The 27,839-nt window shown below is 41.2% G+C and overlaps 1 protein-coding gene across 4 annotated transcripts in view; it reads left to right on the top strand.

Moving 5' to 3' along the window:
* caska (calcium/calmodulin-dependent serine protein kinase a) overlaps positions 1-27,839 on the top strand; it is a 291,466-nt gene that overhangs the window by 110,484 nt on the left and 153,143 nt on the right. For all 4 annotated transcript variants that reach the window (XM_066686055.1, XM_066686057.1, XM_066686056.1 and 1 more), the window contains exon 2: positions 25,231-25,343. In XM_066686055.1, the coding sequence (XP_066542152.1) occupies positions 25,231-25,343 (113 nt within the window). The remainder of the gene's footprint in view (positions 1-25,230; positions 25,344-27,839) is intronic.

Raw genomic sequence — 27,839 nt, forward strand, 5'->3', positions numbered from 1 at the left:
GAAAACTCTGAATTTTACATTGCCTTTAAGTTGAATCATTGGTTGTTATTTGGATCATAATTTCTTGCTTCATTATTGTGTTATCAACAGCTTAGGTTCTATGTCCATAGCACGCATGCTGCTTTACTGCAGACCTTGATGATGAAGATGATGACTCAAGGTCTCTGGCTGTGAACACACTGAAACCATGAGTTGTCAGCTGCTGAGCTGCATTCTGTGAAGTGTATTGTGAGGCTGTACAGGTGGCCCCTCGCTCATCCTCCTCCTCCTCTTCCTCCTCCTCCCGCTCACTGTCACACTGTATCTGTCATTTCTGCCATGCTTCAATGGCGTCTCACCTGCTTTCCCACTGGGCTCGCAGACCCCAGGTTGAGTCCTGGATGCCTGTGAAGGAGATGGCGGAGAAAATGTCAGGCGTTTAATTGAATTTGTAGATAACCGCAGGATCCAATTTGGCTGATAATCACCAGCGTAGCGTGTGACGCACATGAAAGTGACATTTCACAGTAGCGCTGGGAAGCACAACATCACCTGTGCCAGCCTCATCAAGACGGAGGAGTTCATGAGAGAGAGTGAAATCATCACCACCCACAGCCCATCACTCTGACCCTTATAGAACATTCACACACACACACACACACACAAGCGCTGGCACTGTGTGAATACCAAAACCTGACAGAATGAAGTGGTCATTAGTGAAGAGGTTGGATTCATGTACATAACACTGCTGTTGTGAAAAATTGGGATCTCCATAATGATGATATTAGAGTCACAAATTTAGAGTAATTGTAGCAATGTATTAACATCTGGAATTAGGTCTTTCTGCACTACCATATTTCCTATCACTGCATAAAAGAGGCATGATGCGTCCTTTATTGTTGTATTATAATTATTCTTTTTTAGTCCTCAGTTTTTAGCACACCATTCTCCCCAATCATTAGTCATCTCCATTCTCACCCTTTCAGTGATTCTCCTGCAATTTCACAAAGTCCTTAACACATGCTTCCTCAAAAGGCTGATTTATGTCTAAGCTGGCCCCCTCCAGGGTGTGTTCCCACCTTGCGCCCAATGATTCCAGGTAGGCTCTGGACCCACTGTGACCCTGAACTGGATAAGCGCTTACAGATAATGAATGAATGAATGAATGAATGTCTAAGCTGTAGCCTGCACAATTTTCCAAAGCTGTTGTGAGCATTTATACTTGTGTGCCAAAAGACTGGGACTGGACCTCAAACATCTTCCTCTACACTATGTAGTACAGTGCAGTGGTAATAAATGTATAATCTGTAAAGTACACTATTTAGGGAGTAGGGCACTGTTTGGGAACAGAGCAGTAATTTATATGGTGCCAGGGAAGAAACGAATACAAAGCCGGCATGTTTTTCACTTGTGGTTCCGCTCCTCGATTTTTTCTCCCCCTTATTTTTCATGTGTTCTACATTTTTATTTATCCTGTGACATCCAAACCATGTCTGGGGAACTCTCTTGCAGTGAATTTGTTGCTGCCTGCAGACTCTGTAGTGTGGAGAAAAGGAGTTAATATTTCTTCTAATATGGAAGTCGTACCCAATCACTGTCTTTGCCGCCTGTGTATTAAGTAGTTATATTCCTTGAGAGGTGTGTGTCAGACAATGGTGTAGGGTTGACATTGATGTCGTTGCCTGCAGCGTGGTTCAATGCAAAGCATAATTTGGGCTTAAGACCATGAGGCCTTCGCACACAGAGTGAGGCCCATGCTTAGAGTACTGCGCTATTTGGGGGATGGTTTGAGAGTGAGTGTGTGCACTCATTTAGAATGAAATTCACATCAGTGAGAGATTACTGTTAGAATATGCTTGTGCATTTCATTGTGTATAGTATGAAAGGCATTTGCTGGTGTCATGTGATCATATTTATCAGCCATGACCTGAAATGTTCAAACAAACCAAAAAAAAAAAAAAAAACACATAAAACTGTTTGCTCAGGTCACTTTGAGCTAGAGTTTGTACTGTTCCTGAGGCTCCTGAGTCTGATCTTCACTATGAGCAGCTCAGTCCAGTCAGTGGTGAGGTCATTCCCAGGACAGAGTGCTAATTTATGTTGTCTATCAGCAGGAAAGCGCAGCCAGGCCCTAATTTCTGACCCTCTGGAACTTTCTATCTAACACTCATTTGACATTTAACTGCTATTGTTTAGATGTATCTTAGCAGAGACTCCTCTACTCAACTTTTGTTGAGAGGACACTGTTGGGTGGTATCTGTTATATAGGAACTAGGTAAGAGCTGGCACTCTGTGTGTGATGGTTCACACCTGATACATTACAGACAGAGATGCATGTCTATACATATGTAGATAAATATAGCTAGATCTCCTGGTAGAGAGACACAGAATCCAGTTTGGTTGATAATTGGTTCTATCAAGAAAGAGGAGTTCACCCTCAGCCCAAATATACTTCTATATAAATATTCATGAACTCAAATTGAGGCTCGACCAATGAGATCACATATATTAATATTAGCATAATTGCAGATTTTGAGGAGTAATTCATACGGTGGCTGATTATTCAGGGACTGCATGGAAAACTGTTATTTTATTTGTTCGTCTATCACATCCAAGAGACTCCTAACTACCGACGAGGGTTTGACCATGGCACCATCAAGATAATGAATTTAGAAGCAATGAGTACAGCTTCAGTTTTGTCTGGATTTAATTTTAGTAAGTTAATGCTCATCCACCTTTTAAGATCTTGAATACAGGACAGTAGTGCAGGGGGTGTTAGCGTAGTGTTAACTTTAGTGCTAATGTAGATGTGTGTGTTGTCAGCATAACAGTGGAAATGAAGACCATGTTTGTGAATAAACTGACCATGAGGTAACACGTAGATAAGGAACAGAAGAGGACCATGGACTGATCCTTGGGGCACTCCTTGAATAACAGTATCAATGCGAGATTTGTGTTTACCAAGGGCAAATGAGTGCAGTGTTAGTAATTCCAATGGCTGAGAGACGGGAGATGAGTATGTCATGGTTAATAGTGTCAAAAGCAGCACTTGGATCCAGAAAGAGAAGAATGCAGAGAGCACCAGAGTCAATGAAGAGGGAGACATCATTGAGGACATGTAACAAAGCTGTCTCAGTGCTGTGCATGGTGTGGAAGCCAGATTGGAAAGGTTCAAGATGGCACTGGCATGTACCTAATCAGGCAAATTCAGTACCCAGTACCAGATCTGGTGGCTGAGCAGGGACTAAACCATGATGTGTAAACCTTGCGGAGCACTGATTGGCCAAAAAGTATTGCAAGTCACCACGAAATGCAGACCTCCAGTACAAAGTAGGCATTAAGATACTACAGCAATCACATTTCTTTTCATTTGACTCACACTGGCAGCTTATTAAATTACACCATCTTTGATTGGTGGCCAGTGAAATAACTCCAGTAAAAAACACTAGGAAGTATTTTACTCTAAAATTACAGTTTCAAAATCATTGAGATGCTCCACTGACCTGTAACAGGGAGAATAAAGCCTAGTCATTGCTACACTGGGTCAAGCACTGCAGAAACGGCACTATGTAATTTTGGGGAGAGTAACCTGTTCTCCCTCCCCCTTCCCCTTGGTCTCAGCACAGTGCTGTAATGATGAATTACAATCTGTAACTGTAGGGGGAGCCCAGGAGTCAAAATAACAAATCTTAATAAGCGTTGTCTTAAAACATTTGGACATGTATCTTTTGCAGTTTAAGCTGGGCACAGCTAGTAGGATGTTATCAGCTTTCTGATTGGCTGTCCAAACTTATATGAGGTGGGTTTAATCAGCCTTATTGAGCAGAGTTTTCTTATATCCTCCATTTCATTAATCAGTATTTTCCTAAGCACTGTTAGTCACAGCTGAGACAACAGCTCTGCTCGCAGTTCCACAGGACACTGCATTATGACAAACCATGCAGATGCAGATGCTTTGTATTTTGTGCATGCACTGTGCTTCGTGACTGCTGTTAGTGCCTGTATTGCCACAGTCTGGCTGCGGCTTGGGAGGCATTCGTCTACTGCACGCTCAAGGCCATGCTGTGAATCTCCACAGAGGTTGACATGACAATATTAGTGTGTAATCTGGCTCCATCTTGAATCAAGCCTTCGGTTTGTCTCCTGAAGGTCTGGGAGAGGTGTGTTATTCTGAAGGCCGTGGAGGGGTTTGTTTTTAGTCTCCTCCTTTTGTGTCTGGTGCTAAAGCTCTCGCTCAAGATATTTCCTCGGCAAATTAAGAGATTCTAATTCAAATATCTTCAAAACTGGATATTAATAGAAATATTATAAGTTTAAAATTATGTGCTGTTCCTCACGCCGTTTTTTTATGCACACCACAGTAGACAATATTCTCCCTCCAAGAATAGAAGCACCAGCATCTTTATTGTTGTGACTATATTTTATAATTGATAGATTGTTATAATATAAATATCATTAGGTTGTGTTGACCTTACATCGTCGCAGCAGGTAGTGTCACATTCACACTGCTCCAAGGACCTGGAGGTTGCGGGTTCAAGTCCTGCTCTGGGTGACTGTCTTTTTCATTTTATTCGTTTTATTCATATAATATCTTATTTTTATCTTTCCACAATTTTAAGCTGAGTAACTCAACACTAATATTAATAGTGTCTACTCTGCAGAGGCTATTTTGACTCTGTTCATCTGACCAGGCAAGAGTCCAAACATTAGCATATGACTGGAAAGACTCGTCAGCACAGTGTGTTGGCCTGGACATAGAGGTGTGCCACTAGCAGGGCTCAAGCGCATGTTTTCTGGCATTCTTCCATTAATGGAAGGAAGGAAGGAAGGAAGGAAGGAATGAGGGTGGGAGGAGTGAGGTGAGGTGAGGTGAGGTGAGGGGTGAGTGCAGTAAAGAGATGTGTAGAAAAGTGATTACAGTGGCAGCCAAGCGGAGAGCAGGGAGCGGTGGGAAAATGGATTCGTTTAGTGTCTGATAAATATTCATACAGTGGAAGCTTTATGGGCCAATGCAACCTATGTTCATGTTCACGATTTATAATTTCAGCCACATTATACACACACACACACACACACACACACACACACACACACACACACACACACATACATATTCAGAGGCGCAGGTCTATAGTATTCATTATTTGTTCCCTGCAGTTTTACAGGGGTTCAGTCTGTGTAACGCAGTGACCGTTAACACCTTTGGTCAACACAGCCATTACATTATTAATATTTTATCATCAGGAAACAAAAATGGAAAAAAACCTAACTGCATAGGAGTCTCAAAAAATATATGAAATAGGTATTTTTTGGTATGTTAATTTTTGTCTATTTTTTGTGTGTCCACAGTTTATTACAGTATCCAGTTTTCCAGGAGACTCCTGTGTATTTACAGGAATGCTGCAGGGATATTTTGCCACATCTTGAAAGTTCACTCTTAGAAGTTACAGTTTAAAATTTTCTATGTTTCGCGACCCCATATTAGTCCCAAATACACTCGTGTTTAGGGCTGGACAATAATTTGGTGTCAATATATATTGCAATATAAAAGGTTACAATAGCAATGATATGATTTTCAATATTTCAATATAAATTTTATGGTGTTGTCATGTTTTCAGTGGTGTTTATACTGTTCAAAATAAAGAAATTCATCATGATATACACATCGGCCATATTGCCCAGCCCTTCACGTGGTGTAGGGTTCTGGGCTCTGGGGTGGTCAGTCCCATTGATCTGAGAACAGCAGCAGCTTCTCTGTGGTCAGCCAGGGTTTAAGGTTTAGAAAAGCAGGCTTGTCACTGTGAGCCTGGCAGCTCATGTTGACTGTTTAGACCGGCAGGTCAAAATGAAGGTGTGGGGAGTGAAGGAACAGCACATAATTCTTTTAAAGTATCCATGCAGGTGATGCCCTTGAGCAAGGAACTTAGCCCCCAAACTGCTTCCCAGGTGCTGCTTACAGTGCTTACACACCTCACTAGGTGTGTATGTTCAGGGAACCTAATTGCTTGTGGGGTATTCAAATATATATCTTGGGACAAATATTGGTTTACACATTCACGTTGTAGGGATATAGCACATAAATCATTAGAAAATGAAGATAGTGTTAGGGTAGACATAGTCATAGTTAAGGTCAGAAATCTTCACAAAATGAATGGAAGTCTATGTAATGGCCCCTTGAACCATGGAAATAAAACCGTTTGTGTCTGTGTATGTCTGTGTGTTCACTGCCACATGTGGGTTAAACACAGAGTCAAAATTTATTTGTATTTTTGTGCAGTTAACATTCACATTTCACATTTGTTTGACAGGCAGATGTACTGTAGAGCGATGCACCAAAATAATTTAAAATTCCAGCATGCGTGGGCTTTTTCCTCCTCTCTCATAAAGGTGTAAGGGAACATCTGCGATTGTGGGGAAACACAGCTCTAAGCTTCGCGTCTTTTAACGTGGAACGATATGTTTGACGGAAATAGCCACTGTTGTTTGTGCACGGCTGAAGTTGAATGTAATTATTTATTCACTGTCTCAATTACGAAAGAAACACATTTATATCTTAAGTTGTTTAGTTGTGTAGAAATTTGGTAATGCAGTTAGCCGTCTCTCAAGTTTGGATACATTTCCACCTCACGTGAGCCAAAACAGCAAAAATAAGTCAATATTACCCACCTATGGAGCAGGAACCTAACAATATCCTAATTTTGGAAGTTGTCTAAAACTCTAGATGCCTTTGCGATGAGCAGAGAGAGACAGAGAAAGCCTTGCATACCGGACAGAGACAATTTGATTTTTCATGCACTTACAGACACTGAGGCTTTATAAACACATTAGACCAGTTCTGAGCACGCAGCCAGATTGGATAACAACCAAACGGTGAGTGAAATATATTCCTGCGTTTTTTATTTATTTATTGCAATTGGGAACTATGGCTTTAAGTACTGTTTATCTATTGGTGGTTTACCAGGTCTCGTGTGGTTGTTAGAGTTCCCATCTTTTGAAATACTGAGCAGTGAGTCCAGTTTCTGTAATAGAAAAATCATTAAGTTCTTGAGAGCAGGACTTTCCCACATCAAACAACTTGGCAGTAGACTTTTCAATGACCCACTGCCTGATGTAATGTGTTATAGAGAAAGTACACAGCAACGGGTTGCAAACTGTGACTGTAGCAGATGTGCTAACCACTGCTCAGCTCTGTTCTCTGCAGACTAGACTGGGGTTTGAAGCAGTGACATTGTGGCTTTGACACTGCTGCCAGAAGCTCTTAACTGCTGGAGCTGTCAGAGGTGTTTAGCGGACATTTCTAGGAGACACTGAAGTATCTTGAGGGGATTAATGAAGTGTTGTGAGCACAGAATGGTATTAGTAGATGCTAAATCAGTCTCCAGTTTCTGAGTGTATTATTTTTATTTCTTCTCGTTCATTTGATCGTTCCATTGAAGTAGTTATGACCTGTGCAGGCTTGAGTGCTCTGCAGTTAACACACTTTTGTTGTAGTGATTAATTTGATATTTAAATTGGAGCTATGCACTTTGCAGATCCAGTGCTTGTTCACATGACTTGGAAATCAAATGCACAGTATAGTATATATATATATATATATATATATATATATATATATATATATATATATATACATATGTCCAAAAGTTTGTAGACACGCCCTATAACTAATGAGTTCAGCTCCACTGTGGTGATTGCTGATTAAATGGTGAGAACATAGATATATTTGAATATATTTGTAAACGTAACACTTAAAAAGATGAATTAATTTATTCAATATATCACATTTAGCAGGCTGAAGATCCTCCACAAGGCGGTGCTATTGGCACACAATTCTAGTGTGTGTGTATCCCCTCCAGGGTGTGTTCCCGCCTTGCAGCCAATGATTCCGGGTATGCTCCCGACCCATTGCAACCCTTAACTGGATAAGCGGTTACAGACAATGAATGAATGAATATATATATAAAAGCTCCTCCTTAATGTTCACCCAAAACACAACTCAGAATTAATAGGAAAATATTAATAATATGATTTTACTAACATTATGTTTGACAATTATAAATAATAATTACATATATATATACATATACATATATTTTTATATAATTCATAAAAAAATTTAAATAATATGAGAGCATTAGTTCGCTCAGTTTCTAATAAATGTTGATTAGTTTTGGATCATAGACACTCCCGTTTTTAATAAATCTAAATGTTGATATATTGAAAATGTACTCATGGGCTGTCACTGGTGTCATGTGAGTCTGATGTTGTCAGTGAAGGCTGCAGGTCAGTGTCCAGCTGGCACAGCGGGCAGATTGGAGTTTACTGCTGATCACAGACGCTGCCCTCAGGCTGCCCTCACACTGGCCCTCAGGGCAGGAGTTCAACGGAAGGCCAGCTTCTCTAGTATCCGTCCCTGCGGCTTACTCTCTCTAACAGCACACTTGACCTTGGTGAGCATAGTAATGAATGGCTTTGTAGGTTTATGAAAATAATTGTGTATCTGTTAGATGGAGAATGTTGATTTATTATTGATGTATTGTATGATTATTGTGGCTGAAACGTGAGCTAAAATATAGAGGGTCCTTGGGTTGTGAGCTCAATCCCTGCCTCGGTTTCCCTGTGTGTGACTTGTTCTCCCTGTGTCTGCGTGGGTTTCCTCCAGGTGCTCTGGTTTCTTACCACATCAGAAGCAATAGCCAACACGAGCCAGCACAGTGCTGATTTTCCCTAAAGCATCCAGAGCTGTGATTTGTGGAGAGCGAGGAGAGACTCAGTATTGATCCTTGCCACTCTGTCCCTGAGGCAGTCCCTCACCTCTGGTCAGTTCTGTCCCTGCCCACCGCAGAGGGCCATGCTCTGCTCTAGCTTTGACTGTGTCCTGGAGCCAGCTGTGAACAGCATGGCACTCTGCCCACCTGGCAAGGCCATGGGATGCAGCATCTGTTTCCAATTAAGACCTGCCATCTGCAGCTGCCCTCTGTGGAGTGGTGGTGGATACAGCAATCATTTTTGGGAAGGCTGGTGTAAAGAGCAGTTTCCAAATATGCCAATATGTCTATACTGTAAGTATATTATAAATGATCCAGGATGTTATAGAATCTATATCTGTGCGTTCCATGTCAGTTCTCCTAAGCAACAGAATCATGACATGTTGGATTTTATGTGCCTTACTTGACATTGCACGTCTTGAAGTGTGACAATTGGTACTCAGCTTTGCTCCATCATTTAAAAGAATGCGGTTTCCAGAGCTGGTGGGACTAACACCCCTCTAGCCTGTGCTAGACCCTAAAGGCTGCTTCTAAGTGGTATCAACCAGCCTTATGCTAAGTGTGCTGATGTTCTAGATCTCTCTATTTATTTGCTGTTTTTCTGCAGAGATTTGAAAATATCTGTGCAAAATTGTACATCTGTTTTTGCACCTTGTCTACAAATGCTTGGACATAGTGTACCTCCTACATTCTTACATGCTTTTAATAGGCCATAGAACAATGACAGCACTCACGGACAAACACAGCAGACTTCATTATCTTAATAAAACACAGCTCAATATTCCTCCACTGTTAGGTAGAGGTTCACTTTAGGTCTAGGCTTAATGAGAGAGAGAGAGAGAGAGAGAGAGTGGGAGAGAGAGGGAGATATTCCATGACCAGACAGCTGGGCCCATGGACAGGAATAGGGATGAGGCTGGAGCGAATGCGTTGCCTTTGATGCTCAGTAGCAGAGACACTTGCAGGTTTGTGTTTATCAATGAAGAACGTCTCACTCAGGCCTTGATCAAATCATTGATATTTATAAACCGCACAACCTCGCAGTCACGAAATTCTCAGTGACTGAATAAATACGACCTGCTAAACCCTGAAATATGTCTCCTGACTGCACCTCTGCTGAGTGTGTCTTGTTCAATATGGCCAGTCACACACACACACACACACAGAGAGAGAGAGAGAGAGAGAGAGAGAGAGAGAGAGAGTGTATGTGTGTGTTGGAGAAGCCTGACGGGAAATCATTAGCTCTGTGAGGAAGAGTGCAGAGTGATGGAGCTCTAATGGGAGAATAAGGTTTCTGTCTTCTCCAGTGTGGAGCCACGAGGAGCCTTAGCCCATTCATTCCTCCAGTGGGAGGATGGGAATACCGAGATGTCTGCAGGGGCCACTGCTTTTAGATTTTTTTTTAGGAAAGGGCTCATCTTAAGAAAAACATCAGGTTTTCCTTTTTTTTTTTGTATAATGATTTTCTTTCTCTCAAATAATATATAATTGACATTATACAGAAACATTTTGTTCAACATTTCCTTTAATGAAAATCTCCTACATAAAATTTGCCCTAGATTGTAGCTTTTTTTTTTTTTTTCACAAACCTCCACTATTTTTAATAGCTTTGTAGCCTTGTTAGCCTTGTAAAGTGACCCATTTAAGGTGGAAATAAACCTTTAAATAAGAAAATTGAGAACAAGGAGCAGTGTTGTTGGCATGGGTTTCCTCCCACTTTCCTTCTAGTGTTAAATGTGTCATCTTGTGTGGAGGAGACATACGCGCTTACTGACTGACTGACTGACACCTAATGTTTAAACGTGCATGCGCGAGTATGAACTGTTAATTCAGCCGTATTTCACAGAGAGAACTTAATGTGGCACCACTACACCCTCAGTTTATAGTTCAGACATATTTCACATTCCAGTTCCATTCGAACAGAAATGCGTTGAAGGTTGTTGAGGTACTATTTATCATAGTCTCTTCTTTATGTTTGGAGAATGTTTCTGTGATCCAGCGTTTTGTATTCTACTGTATATTTAACAAACAGAAAGTCATCTTATAACGACACGAATACACAGACACACCTGACTGTTACTGACTTTCTGATGAGTAAGTTACATCTGCACAACTTTTTGTTTAACTTTACATAAAACTGACAAAATCTCCAGATTATTAAAGTCAAAACACCAGAGCGAGGCGTTACTCAAAATGAACTGAGCTGTGGATTTGTTACAGCACCGTTTTATCAGTCAGACCCTTATAGAAATGTATGTCAGTAATAAATTTTTAGTTCCAGCGATGCTCTGTTCCTTTATCAAGTGTAGATTACTTGGTTGCTAAAATTTTAATGTGCTTGGTTTTAGAAATATTCAAAAACATGTAATAAACAAATGTAGTTTATTACTTGTTATTATTGTAAAAAAAAAGACACGTTCCCTCCCACGGTCCAAGCGTAAGCAGTGGTTGAACCGAAGTCTGTCCTCATCAGGCAGATTACTGAGACGCTCTTGTTAGAGAGCGATTGTGTTGTGGCTTGTGCACCTCAGTGGCTATTGTCTTAGTGTTTCAACACGATGGATTCTGCTCTTCCCATTTTAATTTGAATTATTTTTGCTTTGGAAAAAGAGCGAAATAGATGCCACATTGGATCGTGGCTGAGGTACGGTTCATCCAGATTAAGGTATCTCAGTAGGCAGCATATTTAAGGTGTCCAAGAATTGGGACAGCTTATGTGTCTGGAGCCTGTACACTATGACTTAAAGTGCTCTCTAGGTTTTGGGATTGACCCATTATGCTTTCTCTCTCTCTCTGTCTCTTGCTCACACTCTCTGTCTCTCTCTCTTAGCCCCAAATCTCCACATCTCCCAGGCTGAGGGACCTCTATCCTATCATCCTTTCTGAAGGGGAAAAATGAAGGCAGAGGAGGACTTGTATTGTTTCATGATTAAAGCTGTGACTCTGTGGTGCTTGTAAAACATGGCCTTCTTTTCACTGCCAGTCTTTGGAGAGTACCCTCTCTCTTCTGTTATTTTCTATTCATAGCTTTGTCAGAGGCCAACTATAACAACAACACCGCCGTTAATATTGTTTAGAATCAGAAGTAGAAAGAGATGATATTGGTCAGTGTCACTCCGCTGTCACTCCGTTAGAATAAGACTCCAGAATCAGGAGAAGAAGTTATTGGTCAGTGTCACCCTATGCTCCACTGGTCCGTCATGCAGAAGACCACTTCTGTTTTATTCTGAAGGCTCTCTACATGGCTGAGGTTATTGCTCTGCTCCTCTGTGTCATTTATTGCTTTCGTTCTTGCTATACATCAGAGCATACATGGGAGCCCATCTGTGTGTTTATGCCCTTATGATGTTCTCAACTTATCTATTAATGTAGAAGAGATTTAATAACGTATGACAGTAGCCATGAGTCTTGTCTTAGAAATGTAAAGTAAGGCAAGGCAAGTTCATTTATAACCGTGCCTTTCATAGCGCCATTGAGGTGCTGCAGGTAGTGTCTCTTCTGCTCAGCTCCAAGATCTTGGGGTCTGGGTTCTATCCTCACCTTGGGGCACTGCATGTGAGGGGTTTGGTGTGTTCTCCCTGTGTCTTTGTGGGTTTACTCTTGGTGCTAGTGTTTGCAAAAACACATCTTGCTGTGTGGAACGGCTGTGCAAAATTATCCACAGGTACCAGTGTGTGATCTCCTGGGATAGACTGGTGTTCCTGCCTTCTGCCTGATGATTCCGGGCAGAAAAGTAATGCATTAATGACTAATGTGTTAGATTTACAATAATGATGCACTCAGATGATGTTTAATAGTTTTTAAAAAATGTTTGGATACGTGTGGTTGAGGCCCGAGTGTGCTGCTTCTCAGTGAATTCAGATGGGTGCTGCCTGGATATGCTTTCTGCTATATGTTGGTTCATCTCTCTTATCACATTCCCATTGTAAACTACTCTAATTGGATCCATATTAATTTGAGGATTATGTCGGTATATGTGCTTATACAATTATTAAATAGCAAATACCATGTTTCTTCAGTTTGGTTCACTCTTCAAAAACTGAGTGTGTGTAGCTGGTGGGCTGAGCTGTGGTTAACATTTGGTCTTCCATGTGTGTCTTTAATGCTGTGTTATCAGGTATGAATTTAATCTGCAACTCCAATGAGAGACTGAACATAACAGTAGTGAATGTCATGTTAGCTACCATTTCTTTTGTACCCCGTGAGTTAAGCCTGTCCAAATCAGACCCCTGCATGTTCAGAGTTTAAAATTCAGTGGGTGTGTTTTGGGTAAGCGCCCAGCAGTGGTGTCTTGAGCTAGAGAATTCTATCTGCTCCAGCGTCTTGTTTTACCGCTGGTGTTCACTCTTTTGTGGTGGTCTCATTAGTGAGGGTGGGCTGTCTGAGGAAGTGTGTAACATGTTTGAGGAAGTAAAGATCTGTGGGTTAAGTTTGAAGGGCTACATAATGTGTTCAGTGGGCAGGGTAGTCAAAACACAACAGCATCTAGGAAGCAAACTAAACAGCACTAAGTGAGAAAAGAAAAAAAAAACACAGAAGAAGAGTGCAAATACTGGGAGTCAGAACACACACACACAGTAAACATCCTGTAATGTTGTGCTTTTCTTAATAAAATTGCATTAATTTACACCAAATAGAACTGCGCTCTGTTAATGTTTTCATACTCTTCATTACTGTTGGTGTTTTATCACAAAATCTTTTTTGTGTGTGTGTGTGTGTTTTCATGTTTGAGGCCAACTGTGGTTTCAGCTGTGGTGGAGAAAATATGTTCAAGTCTTAAGAATTGAAATCTAACAGAGCATTTGCAATCAGAACGTAGTTTATTTAACCTTAATGTGGTCAACATACAATAGCACAGAGTACTATGTGAATGTGGACAAAGAATGTTTTCACAGAGAGTTTATAAAGGTAGTTTATATGTCATAAGCATAAGATAATCACTGTTTTTTTCTACAAGCTTAGTTTCCTTAGAGACATCCCAGTTTCATATACAAGATCCATCCATTATCTGTAACCGCTTATCCAATTTAGGGTCGCGGGGGGTCCAGAGCCTACCTGGAATCATTGGGCGCAAGGCAGGAATACACCCTGGAGGGGACGCCAGTCCTTCACAGGGCAACACAGACACACACACACATTCACTCACACACTCACACCTACGGACACTTTCGAGTCGCCAATTCACCTGCAACGTGTGTTTTTGGACTGTGGGAGGAAACCAGAGGACCCGGAGGAAACCCACGCGGACACGGGGAGAACACACCAACTCCTCACAGACAGTAACCCGGAGCGGGAATCGAACCCACAACCTCCAGGCCCCTGGAGCTGTGTGACTGCGACACTACCTGCTGCGCCACCGTGCCGCCCCCATATACAAGATGAGGGACAGAATGTTTTGTTCTGATAAAGCACTGACCTCGAACTGACCTGACATACACTTAGTCTCTAAGTTCTTGTGATGATTAGAAATGAATATACAGACAAAACAAGCAGACAGGATCTTTCAACAGAGACATATTAAAATTTCCATTACACCAGTTGTAACCAATGAATAGTAGGTTCTTCAGTGTGAACTGCGATGGCGTCTGTGAGCGTCTTCAGAAATAATGAAAAGCCTCAAATAAAGCATTTTTATGCAGTAGAGCTGGACTTGCTATATTTTCCTCGATTGACTGCTGGGTCAAAGAAAAGTGAAGGTCTGTGTACGTGTTTGTTTTCGAACAGGAAATAAAAATGGGATAATATTCATTGTAAATCACATTCTACAAAGCCAATCAACAATAGGAGTTATTTATCATTATATTTATCATTAGTTAGTTCTGACCCTGCAGTGTTATTGGCTCTTCAGGTATCACTCCGCGAAGTACATGTAACCTAGCAATGACGCCAGCGCTTACAAGACAGCGCTGTGCCTGCACCCAACAGGGAACCAGTTCATTTTCCATTTGCATACCTTATTTTGAACAGAGTAAAGAGTTATGGTGCAGTGAACCATTATCTATTGTCTGATTTCTAAAGAAAAGAAAATCGAAAAAAACAAACAAAAAAAAAAAACAATAAATTGCTTCAACCACCTGGTTTCTGTGATTGAGTCGAGGCGTGTCTTTTTTCTCCGCTGCTCTCTTTCACCAGCACGGCACTGGAGTGATACTCCAAAACACTCACTTTTATCTTAAACAGAGAGAACTTGGCATCGTTTAGTGTATGATATATATGACTACGATCTGAATCCACAGTAAACAATGGTTAAACCATGACGTTTTATTGACTTGATGCGTTTATCTCTGCTCTGAATAATGCAGCCTTGTTTCTCAACAAATCTGGTGTGAGCACGGACCAGCTAGCTGGAGAGTTCAAAAATCCTTGCACAAGTTAGAGATCCAGAAAAGAGCAAAAAGGAATGTGTGACGGAATGGAACTATTTTTAGTTTTCTTTATCTTATGACCTAATAATGAACGGCAATAACGAACTGTGGTATAATTGCATTAATACACTCAAGGTTCATGCTCTAACGTGAGATATTGGCACCAGTGTACTGATCTTCGGCTCTCGGTCTGTGGCCTTGTGTCTTTGACTACAGCACACCAGTGCCAATATCTCACTTTACAGCACTCGCTCTCATGTATAATTGCTTAATTTTCCACTGCAGCCACTCGTCTTAACAGTCCTTCCAAATGAAGGCAGTGTTAGCGAAAGTCTAGTGGTGAAAAATAAATTGTTAAGGATTGTCAGGACAGGGACAGCACAGCATTATATTTATCTGCAGAACGTTTGAAGATTAAAATCCCAAAGTCTCATCCACCCCAAACAAGTACCATACCACCAGTTGATAAACCTTGCTCTATACAACCACATTCTCTCTTAACCCATGCCCTTAGACTTTGTTGACTTGTGTTGTAACTCCGGGCAGTTGTAGTATTACCAGCATACCAGCAGCATCTAAAATACAGCTGTGTTTCTCTCACCAATCTCCTCCAGTCCATTAATTCGTTCTCTCTCTCTCTCTCTCTCTCTCTCTCTCTCTCTCTCTCTCTCTCTCTCTCTCTCTCTCTCTCTCTCTCTCTCCTCATCTCATGTCCTCAGCCTTTATGTCCAGTAATGACAGTTGTGGCCGGGACACGGAGGACTTGGCTGTAAAGCACATGACATTTACGCTATGGGCTCCTGCTGTGATAAACAGCTTTTTGTTCGGGGCACTGAGGTGCTCTTCTTAAATCAGTGGGTCTGACGTGCTGAGAGGCTGAAGACTGAGTGTATTAGAGCTTGTACTTTCTTTTCATTGGCATCACTACATATCTCACCTGTTTAAACCATATAAAAGCGCCCCCCCACCCCACCCCACACAACCACCCCCTCCACACATACTGCCTGAGCTGCTTTAGCCATGGTCTCTGATCTCTGGTTTGATGCTTTAGGTTTCTCAAGCCAGGTGGAATGAGCATGACTTCCCGTGATTTATCCTTCATAGCATGCTTCTTCACACCCTGCATTTTAGCCATATATCCAAATATATCACTTGCTCTCACGAAGTCGAAAAGGAATGACGTATCAGGCCGTATCATTTTAATCAGGGCTACAGCTGCAGTACCAGCTTCTGTTCTACGTACAACCCTTTACACTAGGTTTTAGAACATTTCTGTGAGGATGTGATGGTATTCAGACATGAGGGATGCAGTGAGGTCAGGTACTGGTCTTGAATGATTAGTTCAGGATCATACAACCACTTCAAAGTGCAACTGCTCTAGAGTCTCCCATTACATCCCATGCTTTTCAGTGCAGATCAGCGAACGTGAACATCAGTGTCCAGAGTAGATGCACATTAAAGGCACTTTTCTGTACCACTACGGACATTCTGTACCACTGCGCTGTATTGGCTTGGCTCAGCTGGGCACGGCTTAATGCTTTACCCTGGTTGCTTTTACACAAAATGTAGCTGGATGTCGCAAAACCCTGTCTCTAAGCAACAAAAGCGGTGGAGTTCATCATCAGATTTGCCTCATGAAAAAGCAAAAGGGCCAAGCCTAGTTGAGTCAAGTAGGGACCATAGAGAGGAAAGGTGCCATAAAGCAGCTGAATTTACTAATTATGTCTGGACATGTTTGCACAGCAAACTAGACTTAGCATGTAGAGATCTGAGGAGAGTGGGAGACACGGCTCTATTTGTGGTCCATGGGTGTTAATATAGGATTGTCAAAAGATTTTGAAGGAATATGATACCCTGAATTGAACTATGTTAATGTCCAGCAGTGTTTCTCTGATATCGCTGCAGACCGGCTGAAGTGTTGCTCTTTTTAGAGTTCTGATGATGCATCAGGCTCCTGAAGGGTTGTCTTACCTTCAGAATACAGCACCATTTAACATCCCATCATTTCCATCTCCAAGGGCTTTTATAGGGAGCACATGTGTCTGTGTGTGTGTTGCAATGTGTGGATCTCTGTTGTGAAAGCTTGGCTCGGTCTGTGGTGCAGTTTTAACCCAAGCTCAGTGCTCCAGTGTGCAGCTGCACTCCTCCACAGCTTCCTGCAGCACATTCCTCTGATCTCTCCGCTCTTTCGCTTCTTTTCCGGACGCCATTCATACCCCAACCTCTCACTGCTTTTTCAGATGTGCTTGAGAGCTGCTGATTGCCTTCTGTTTTTTTGTCTTGTTTTCTCTTTTTGGTAAATTAGAAAAAAATATATTTCTCAAGCTGTGAGATATTCAAACTGTCTTTTTCTGTTAAGGATTTTTTTCCCCTCCACCTTGCCTAGAGCAGGCAATTTCTACAGCTGATCTTCACAGTTCATTAACGGGAGCATTTCAGCTTCTCAGTGGACCTGACTCTCACCCAAGTGTCTTCCGTCTGTACCTCTCCACAGTTGGAGCGAATACATCAATTCCCTCACTCTTCTGCTGCTTTCATGGTGGAGGACTTGATTCAGACGAATTAGGACTTGGCTGATTTTGCGCCTCATCTGCTGTCAGCACTAAGACTATTCAATAATATATGGCAAAAAATAAAAGAAAAAAAGTGATACCATATAATCACAATATTAATATCTTGTCCCACCCCCAGTCAATAATGTGTGCCCTTTTAGGTTAAATAAAAAAATATATATAAAATTAAAAATACAAAACAGTTTTATGTTTAACTTGCATTTTTACAACCCCAATTAAAAAATAAAAGCTCGGACCCTTTGTAAAATATAAATAAGTGTAAATAGTTTTATTCCCAATAGAACATAGAACACACGTCATGTGTTGAACGTACCATTGCATGAAACTCTTTTATTTGAACTCTTTTATTTGTCTCATTCAGAACTGGAATTGTAAAATGTGAGATTACCCCTTTCCACAAGTAAACATCAGGGGTCTAATGGAAACATCTGTGACCGGTCAAAATAACAAAAGAATCAAACAACACAGCAGCATTGTCCCCTGCGTCTAAACAGTCCTGTTCAGAGCAACCAGTTTCAGCCATTGTTCCTTTAAATGAGAACAAGCCAAACACAGCTCACCCAACTCATTTGCTCAGTTCTCTTATGTAACTGCTCTCGTTTTTGCTGGTTCTCTTATCTCTTCCACTCTTGTTCCTGTCATTACCATGCAGTTTAATGCTACACTAGGTAAGATTTGGTACTTTTACTCCTAGCCCCCTCTAGGGTGTGTTCCCACCTTGCGCCCAGTAATTCTGGGTAGGCTCCAGACCCACTGTGACCCTGAACTGGATTAACAGTTACAGACAATGAATGAATGATTTTTGCTCCTAGACACCTCCTACAGTCACATTGTATACAGGGGAGGGGGTGTGGTTTTCTGCCCATCTCCAAAGGTTACACAGTGCAGTTTCTGCAGTGCTGAGCCTGGAGTAACTACAACAAAGGCCCTATTCTCCCTATTACAGGTCATCACAATGATTTTAAAGCTGTAATTTTATGGTAAAAATACTACCTAGTGTTGCTTTAATCGCATCTTTGTACTTTCACTTAAAGTGGATCCAGCAGTGATTGAATATAATTTGGCTGGGGGCAGTGCTGTGAACAGCATGTTACATACATTTTGTGTGTGTGTGTTTAAGGTAGTTTTATTGTGCCTTTCTCCACTCCTGTTTTTACACAGCCAGTTTACTTGGTTAAAAGCTGTGACTGGACTTGTAATATGTTTTAAATGGATGGAGCCTGTGCTAATCGAAACCTGAGCTTTTGTTCTTGTCTCTTTGTGTGTTAATGCCTTCTGTGCACTTACCAGAGAGCTAAAAGATTCCACACTTTTACACATTATGTTAAATTTTCCATAAATGGATTGATAGACCAGCTCTCTCGCATTAATGAGATACATCAGTATATTAACACAAAGGTACCCCCACTTCATGCCGCATTATATTTTATTTACACGGACATCATGTGCACGGTTGTGTGTACAGGGCTGCGCTCAGGGCTTAGAGTAGGTTTAATATATAACATTTATATTAAACAAATGAAAATAGGTGACAAAGTCTGTTCTGTTTCACTCCTATCACATCTTTCTCTGCCTCTCTCTCTGTGTCTCGCATTCTCTCTGCTTTATAGAAGGTGTGTTTTGCACAAACTCTAATAAAACACGCACACACTCTCTCTCTCACACACACACACACACACATATACATCCCAGCTGCCAGGACAACACCACCATCTCTCACTGCCTGTCTGTTCTCTGCCCCCCACTCCCCTTCTCATATTTCTTTTCATTTTTCCTCTTCTCTCCACATTCTCTCTCTCTCTCTCTCTCTCTCTCTCTCTCTCTCTCTCTCTCTCTCTCAAAAACTCTCTGTCTTTTCTGTGTAGTTTCCTCCTGTGTGGATGGCTGAGGAAGTAACATCACAGCTCTCAAACATCTTTTTTTCCCCTCTCTCCTGCCTTTATCAGACACTCTTTCCTTTTCCAGGAACAAACCTCACTCATAATGCAGTCATGTCCAGCACTTACCTGTGTGTGTGTGTGTGTGTGTGTGTGTGTGTGTGCGTGCGTGTGTGCGTGCAAGTGTCTTTAACTCTTCTAAAAAAGTCTCATGAATATAATATAATATTATGGACACTTTTGAGTCGCCAATCCACCTACCAATGTATGTTTTTGGACTGTGGGAGGAAACCGGAGCACCTGGAAGAAACCCACGCAGACACTCGTCCTCACAGACAGCCTTCGTCCTCACAGACAGTCACCCGGAGTGGGACTCAAACCTACAACGTCAGGGCCCTGGAGCTGTGTGACTGTGACACTACCTGCTGTGCCACTGTGCCGTCTGTAATCAAGTGTTTAAGAACCAACAAAATGGCCCTTTACCAAAATCCACCCTCCTCCAAACATTGCTCTGGATTCCTGTGGCAGCATGTTTTCATGTCCGTAGCTGATGGTCAGCCAATGAAACCCGTTTCAGGAATCTCCCACTGTACAGGTCTTGTGCTGGTGGTGCTTTCTGACACAGTTTTCCATTGTTTGTGAACAGGGAATGCTATTGCTATGTATCTGATTACACATACCTGCCAGCAATGCCCATATTGCTTATAAAAGTTAGTAATAAGTAATATGGTAATATAAGTACAATAATAAAACCTCTAAAAATACATGACTGAAATTAGAACATTTTTTTTAATTTCATTATTATCAAGTAAATCTAACAATAATTAAATTATTAATATGAGAAAAAAACTAATACATATATATTAGGCAAAAACTAAAACAGAATCAGAATCAGCTGCCAAAATTAAAACGTGTTTTCTTGGAGGAAAGCTGTGAAACATCACTGTTGGATCATTAGATATTAACAGATAACACTTTCATTACTACTGCTATGTCTGACACTAAACTACTGATATTTTTTAGACACCCATAATATGTAATGAATACAGCTACCTGTGTAAATTCAAAATACGCATTGTGGACTTTCTGTTGTGCTCATACTTTATACAAAAATATGAATGAATGTTGTCATGATCTCTCAAAAATGATAATATTAAAATGATACTCATAAGTTAATTGTGCCCTAGCCCATGTTTGTCTCTCCCCTTGTTGCAGAATAGAGAGCTCAGGGGTGCTGTGGTGGTGAGCAGGACTCTGCTGGATGCACTGGTGTGGTTTGAAGCATGTGGCTACACCTCAGTGCTCTGACAGTTAGCAGATTTGGGTCTGTGCCATCTGCTCCTGCAGGCTGTGTGAGGGAAGCCCATGCCCTCTCTCAGCAGGGCTGTAATAGTGTTACAACATCAATGCAGTGTTAAAAATACACTAGTCCAACTACTGCTAATACATCTTTGTCTGTCATTTGTAGAAACTAGGTGTCAGAGTTCATGCTATGCATGTATACGTGTTGAAATGGCAGAAATTTGTATTTCACAAGTTGCTACTACTGTAAACAGTATTTCCCTCTCCTTTTTGAGTAAAATAAGTGGGCCTAAAAGTGGTTAAGTCTTTCATAAGCATTTCCTAATCAGTCATAAGGCTCACAGTGCTCAGCCCATCCACAATTATATATATATATATATATATATATATATATATATATATATATATATATATATATATATATATATATATATATATATATATATATATATATATATACACCTGCTGTATAACTGTGCGCTGTGTAACTATTATGTTTATTAAATATTTATGTCTGTAAGTTTAAATGCCCTCACATATGTGTACAAGTACATTATTCTTCACTAACGTAACAACAATGTTTTTAAAGTCCAGTTGTGTTCCCTAAAGGTACATTAAACTCTCTTTTTCAGAAGGAGAGGGGAGTATTTGTTATTTTTCATAATAAAACTATGCAAAATAGAAGTAAAGGAAATGGTATATGGAATCAAGGCAACTTGCACAGTCTACAATTAATATAGAATATGGTACAGTTACATTTTCTAACTTAAAGTACTGAATATGTACCCTTGAGGGTACCATCACAGTGGCAGTTTTTCTCTGTGTAGAGGCTGTGTAGAGGTTCCGGTAAACTCCGGAACATTTCTGGATTACCATGCATGTCTGAAAAGTGGCACTGGACTCTTGGAAACTGATGGCTTTGGCATTGCCAGGGATTGAACTCAGAATCTTCCATCAATTAGCCCAACATTTAGACAGCTGCACCCATTGGGAACCCCCACATGCCAAGTAGGTATAACTGAAAAATATCTTTACTCCCGAAGCGAACACTGAATTGAACCTAAGCACATGTACATCACACACTCCTAATGCATCGGTGTGTTTCTGGGGTAATTAGTCTATGGTGAGTGGGTTAGTTTCTCCTCTTAAAATATATTCTCTCCTACAGTGGCATCTGACAGATGCCCCCCAGTATATGACTTTACCAATGTTCTTATGGCTGAAGGAAACATGAATCAAACATTCTTAGTAATGTTCCAGTCTAGAATTAAGTAATATTATCTGTGACTTCAAAATAAACACTGGATAAGATGAGTTGAGAGAGGCCAGGTAGAAGTTTTATATTATAGGAGTAGCAATATTATATATGACATTGATAACAGTAGTCTGGTGTGTTCTCCCAGTGTCTGAGTTGGTGTATTGTATTGGTCATTGCTCAGTGTACTGTGTAAAATTGTCCATGAATTTGAGTGACTGGGTGAGTGTGTGATATACTGAGAGGGAATGGTACCTTGTCCAGAGTGTGTCCCTGTCCTGCAACTACTGATTCGATAATAATATTACACAACCTGAGTGAATGAATGAATCAATCTGTTGATCAGACAATTTACAGTTTCATTGTACAGGGCGAGTCATAAGTCATAGGACATCCTTGCATCTGAATACCCCAGCAAGTAATGGATAAGTGGGCCTATTTTTAGACTATGTCCAGAACATGGCCGCCATATTGGATCAAGGTCAATTTTTTTCCAATGGGATTGTGATCATGTAGCACATCAAAATGTAAAAGGGTGTCTTGCGACTTTTTAACTCAGATTGCCCTTTTCAGTCAATCAGGAACCAGTCCGGTTTCTTTTTGCCAACACTATAAAATTGGTTCCTAGAAAATAACCAGGAAACTTCATTCCCAGCTGGAACCAAAGAACCGAAGATTTTTCAGTCTGAACCATGATGGTGAGCATGGGTTTATTGAGCTAACAAAGCTCCAGAAGGAACACAGCACCTCAAATAAAGTGTTATAGCACTGTGGTGCAGGACAGGGTTGTTTGTAGCATGTTATATTGTCCTTGAAGATGTGCTGGTTAAATGACCAGTGAACAAAATGGGTCTGTGTAACCTTACATTGCTAAATTGGAAAACGGAAAACAGGAAATGACCAATTACTCATTTTCTGATTGGGGAAAAATGGAAAATATAAGGAAACAAAAACAGGAAAATGTGTGTTTTTTGTGGCTGTGGTCAGCATGGTCACATTTTGTATTTTATTCAACTTTTTTCAAACGCAGAAGAACAGCTCAGAACTCACATGTCACCTGATGTAAACGATGGTTAAACCATGACTCGTTAAACCATGACTTCGTTGGATGCACCAAGTGCACACCAAGGTTTGAAAATTGTTTAATGGAACTGAGTTTTTTGGTGGAAAAGGGCTAGGATTTTTGCTAATATCAGATTTACTTGTATTCAGAGGGCCTACCCGATGAATCTGAATATCACCCATCTGCCCTCTGTGGACTCAAGCAAACTCAATCATCTGTCAGCAAACATCACTGATAGAGTCATTACAGAGCACCCCCCCCCACCCCCCAAACACAGACATGGCTCCCACTGTGCAAATATCAGTGCAGCTTCATTCACACTGAGCTATATATACCCTAAACTTTATTAAAGCAAACACTAAGTAGAATTTTCCTGTACTGAATGTCCTAAAAGACTAAATGTCATGAGGTCACAACGGAGGTGCTTACTTTCTGTTTTGGTTTTTGATGAATTACACAGTGAATCTCAAATGTGATTCCATTGTGAAACTCAGTTTCTCACTCTTTGTAGAAGTGGTTAACTGCCTGCTAATCTGTGCCCATTTACCTGATATATTCTGTGGTATTATACATACAGAAGGAAATGACAAAGGTCCAGAGAGATGCAACACCTCTGCTTCTGAAGCCCATGTGACTCTGCGGCCTCTGAAGGCCATGAATGAATGAAGGAATTTCTGGATGTGATCAGTGTTCTTTTGGTCTCAGCAGCAACTCTGTGGTGAAACAGAGAGGGGAACTCGCTTAGCTCCTGAAGTATGATTAGTTTCTACCAGAGTCTCTCTCCTGGGGTGGTGGCCTTTATGTGAACCCCTCAGACTAAAGCTTAGTGCCCCAAAGGGCCCAGAGACACAATGACACAACACAATGTCACTGCCACACAGCTCAAGGTCCTGGGGTCCTGGGTCCAAGCCTCACCTTGGGTCACTGTAGAGCCTTTAGCATCAACTCTTAGACAAGCAGCAGCTTCCTTTTCTCTTAGAGAAGGTTAAAAGGTGTTGTCAGTGGGATTTGAGCCAGTGCTTGTGAATCCTCTTCCTCCACATCCTCTCTTTCTCTCTCTCTCTATCTCTCTTTCTCTCTCTCTCTCTCTCTCTCTCTCTCTCTCTCTCTCTCTCGCTCTCATGAACACACATAGACACACACACACACACACAGAGCACTGACCTCACTAATTATCAGACTCTATTTTTATCAATCCTCAAGCACATCTTGGAGACATTGTAGTGATTTATTGATTTATTAAAGGGTGATTCAGACCCACTGAGTCACACACACACACATACACACACACACACAGAGAGAGAGAAATGCTAGTTCAGTGCCGTTGGCCCGGATTACTCACTCACACCAAGGCTACAGCTACAATTGCTCAATTATTTAGATGACGACGGAGGGAGAGAAGGCACTGACACCAGATAAATGAAATGTTGTTTGTACGGAGTGCCCAAGGTTCTTCTCTGGTTTGTTTTATGAATTTCAATTACCATGCAGCTTCAGTGCTGAACAAGTCTGCGACTACAGTCTGACGTCTGTGGCCGAAAACACACTCACCTTTCTTCTTTCCTTCTCTCATACCTGAGTCTCTTTACTGCAGGGGAGTTGAAAGGCATGCGGAGATATCAAAGCCAGGGCTGGAAGCTCCTTTTAACTCTGTCTCTGTGTTTCTGTTTTTGTGTCAGGGTGGCCATGCACAGACATGAAAATTCCTGTCCAAAATCTTGACCCAAAATTCAGAGCACAACTCTCTGAAAACTGGAAGCAAACCCAGTAAAAGCTGTTAATAAATAAACACTGCAAAAAACAGTGGTCATCCAATGCAGTGAATAACAGTATGTTACAAAGCTGGAGGTAGCATCTTGCTCCAAATTTCTGCTCCACCTTAAATTCAGCAAATACATTTCTGAGCTTCTTTATAGAATTTTCCATTCCACCTTAAAATTTCCACATCGAGGTAGTGTTCTTTTCCGTTTAGGTTTCCTACTGTGAATATTATATTCAAATTTTTTATATTTCTATAATTTAAGTTTTATTTGTGTTTTCTGATGCAGGGGGCCATTCAGTGTGGTGAGAAGATGCATAAACAGAGAATCAGGCCAGCAGTTTGCGGTGAAGATTGTAGATGTGGCCAAATTCACCTCCAGCCCTGGCCTCAGCACAGAAGGTAAGACTCCTGCTCTTTTTTTTTTTTCTTTAAAAATCAAGAGCACACAGTGTCAATGATGTGAAATTATCACATTTCATACCCTCTCTGTGCTTTTTATTTCCTGTAGGGTGTTCCCCTTTGTTTAACTGCAGCATGGTCACTCTGATTAAGTGATTTTGTGCTACAGTGGCAGCAGAAATGACTGTAACATTGTTTTTGCATTGTATGTTTCATTTTTATGTTTTTAAGGATTTTAAGGATTATTTAACATAATTTCTCCGCATTTACTTTAAACACACATCTTACAGCCCCATACATATATTTCAGTGATTGTTCAGTAAAGCAACACTAGGTATGATTTGGTGTTGCTCTTGATCACCCTCTGCTGTAAAAGTAAATTACACTCTACAGCTGTACTGTACTGAAATGTAGAAGGCGGGGGAAGGAGATGGGGTGGCTTCCTGCCCACATCCTTAAATGACGTAGTGCACTTTCTGCAGTGATGAGCCCAGCGTAGCAGTGACAGAGGCTGTATTCATTTTGTAGGTCAGTAGAGCATCACAATGTTATTGATAATAATGAAACTGTAATGTTACAGTTATAAATACTACCTAGTGTTCTTTTACAAGCTCAATAAATGCTGTCTCACTTTTAGAGACCCAGTAGTCTACACTGTCAATTTATGTGATCCAAAAATGAAATCCAAACGGCAGACAGAGACCATTTTACATTTATCATTTTTTGTTATGTCATTCATGATTGTGTGTTTTTTTTTTCAGAATTTAACCCTGCCCCTTTTTAGTGAAGTTCTACATTGTATCTGTCTAGTTTGTTTTTATCTATGTCGAAGTAGCTCTGTGTGTTTAGTTTGGACTTAGCTCTCTGTGTTTAGGTTAGCTTTAGCTTTATCTCTAGGTCTCTCTGTCTGAGTATCTCTATTAGTTTTCTTTTGTTTAAATAAAGTCTGCTGTGTTATTGCATTTGCGTCCACTTCCATCAGTCCACCCAGTCCTGACACAGGGAAAAACTTACTTTGATTATTTACAAACCCCACAGACACACAGCTCCAGGGACCTGGAAGTTGTTGGTTCGAGTCCTGCTCCAGGTGACTATTTGTGAGGACTGTGGTGTGTTCTCTTTGTGTCTGCGTGGGTTTCCTCCGGGTGACTGTCTGTGAAGAGTGTGGTGTGTTCTCTCTGTGTCTGTGTGGGTTTCCTCCGGGTGACTGTCTGTGAGGAATTTGGTGTGTTTTCCCTGTGTCTGCGTGGGGTTGGACCAGGTGACTCTCTGTGAGGAGTGTGGTGTGCTCTCCGTGTCTGTGTGGGTTTCCTCCGGCTGACTGTCTGTGAGGCGCGTGGTGTGTTCTCCCTGTGTCTGCATGGGTTTCCTCCGGGTGACTGTCTGTGAGGAGTGTGGTGTGTTCTCCCTGTGTCTGCGTGGGTTTACTACGGGTGACTCTCTGTGAGGAGTGTGGTGTGTTCTCCCTGTGTCTGCGTGGGTTTCCTCCAGGTGATTGTCTGTGAGGAGTGTGGTGTGTTCTCCCTGTGTCTGCGTGGGTTTCCTCCGGGTGCTCCGGTTTCCTCCCACAGTCCAAAAACACACATTGGTAGGTGGATTGGTGACTCAAAAATGTCCATTGGCGTGAGTGAGTGGGTGTTGCCCTGTGAAGAACTGGTGTCCCCTACACGGCGTGTTTGCGCCCACCACGACCCTGAACTGAATAAGCGGTTACAGAAAATGAATGAATGTTTTGTATCTTTTCTTTCATCCCTCATTTTCCTTTGCACTCTCTTTCTCTCTTTTTCTTACTGAATTCAGCTTGAGGTAGAGTCACTAGATTCCAAATGTTTATCCATTTCTTTAGAAGAATAAAAATGACGAAGATATTAATTTAATTGCAGTGCTTTTCCAGTCCTGTTTTACTTGTGCATGAGCACATTTAAATTATATTATCTCCATTTCAAATTTGTCAATCCTAATGAAACAAAAATGAACATCAAGCCCAAAGCCTTGTGATAGAAGTTTATGGAAGTTGTTTTCAAATTCACAGTCCTGAGGTTTGATTGCTCTGGCGTGATCAGCAACTCCTGAGAATCTATGCTAGAGAATCTATACTTAAGTAAAAATATGGGTACATGTAAATGTAAGCAGTGATTTATCTCTTGGAAATATAATTGCGTAAGTAGTACATATCTTCTAAAACTAAACAAATACTGAAGTAGAGTAATGACATATTTTCTGAGTATTTTCCACTGGAGCTGAGTCATCTGTAGAGAGGGAACACACACACACACACACGCACACGCACATGCACACGCACACACAGGAATGTAAATTTGAGGACCTGGCACTCTATATATGTGGTAAAATCACTAAAAGCATTGGGCAGCACGGTGGCGCAGCAGGTAGTGTCGCAGTCACACAGCTCCAGGGACCAGGAGGTTGTGGATTCGATTCCCGCTCCGGGTGACTATGAGGAGTTGGTGTGTTCTCCCCGTGTCCGCGTGGGTTTCC

The sequence above is a fragment of the Hoplias malabaricus genome, chromosome 12, assembly GCF_029633855.1.
Source record: "Hoplias malabaricus isolate fHopMal1 chromosome 12, fHopMal1.hap1, whole genome shotgun sequence".
Classification (NCBI taxonomy): domain Eukaryota; kingdom Metazoa; phylum Chordata; class Actinopteri; order Characiformes; family Erythrinidae; genus Hoplias; species Hoplias malabaricus.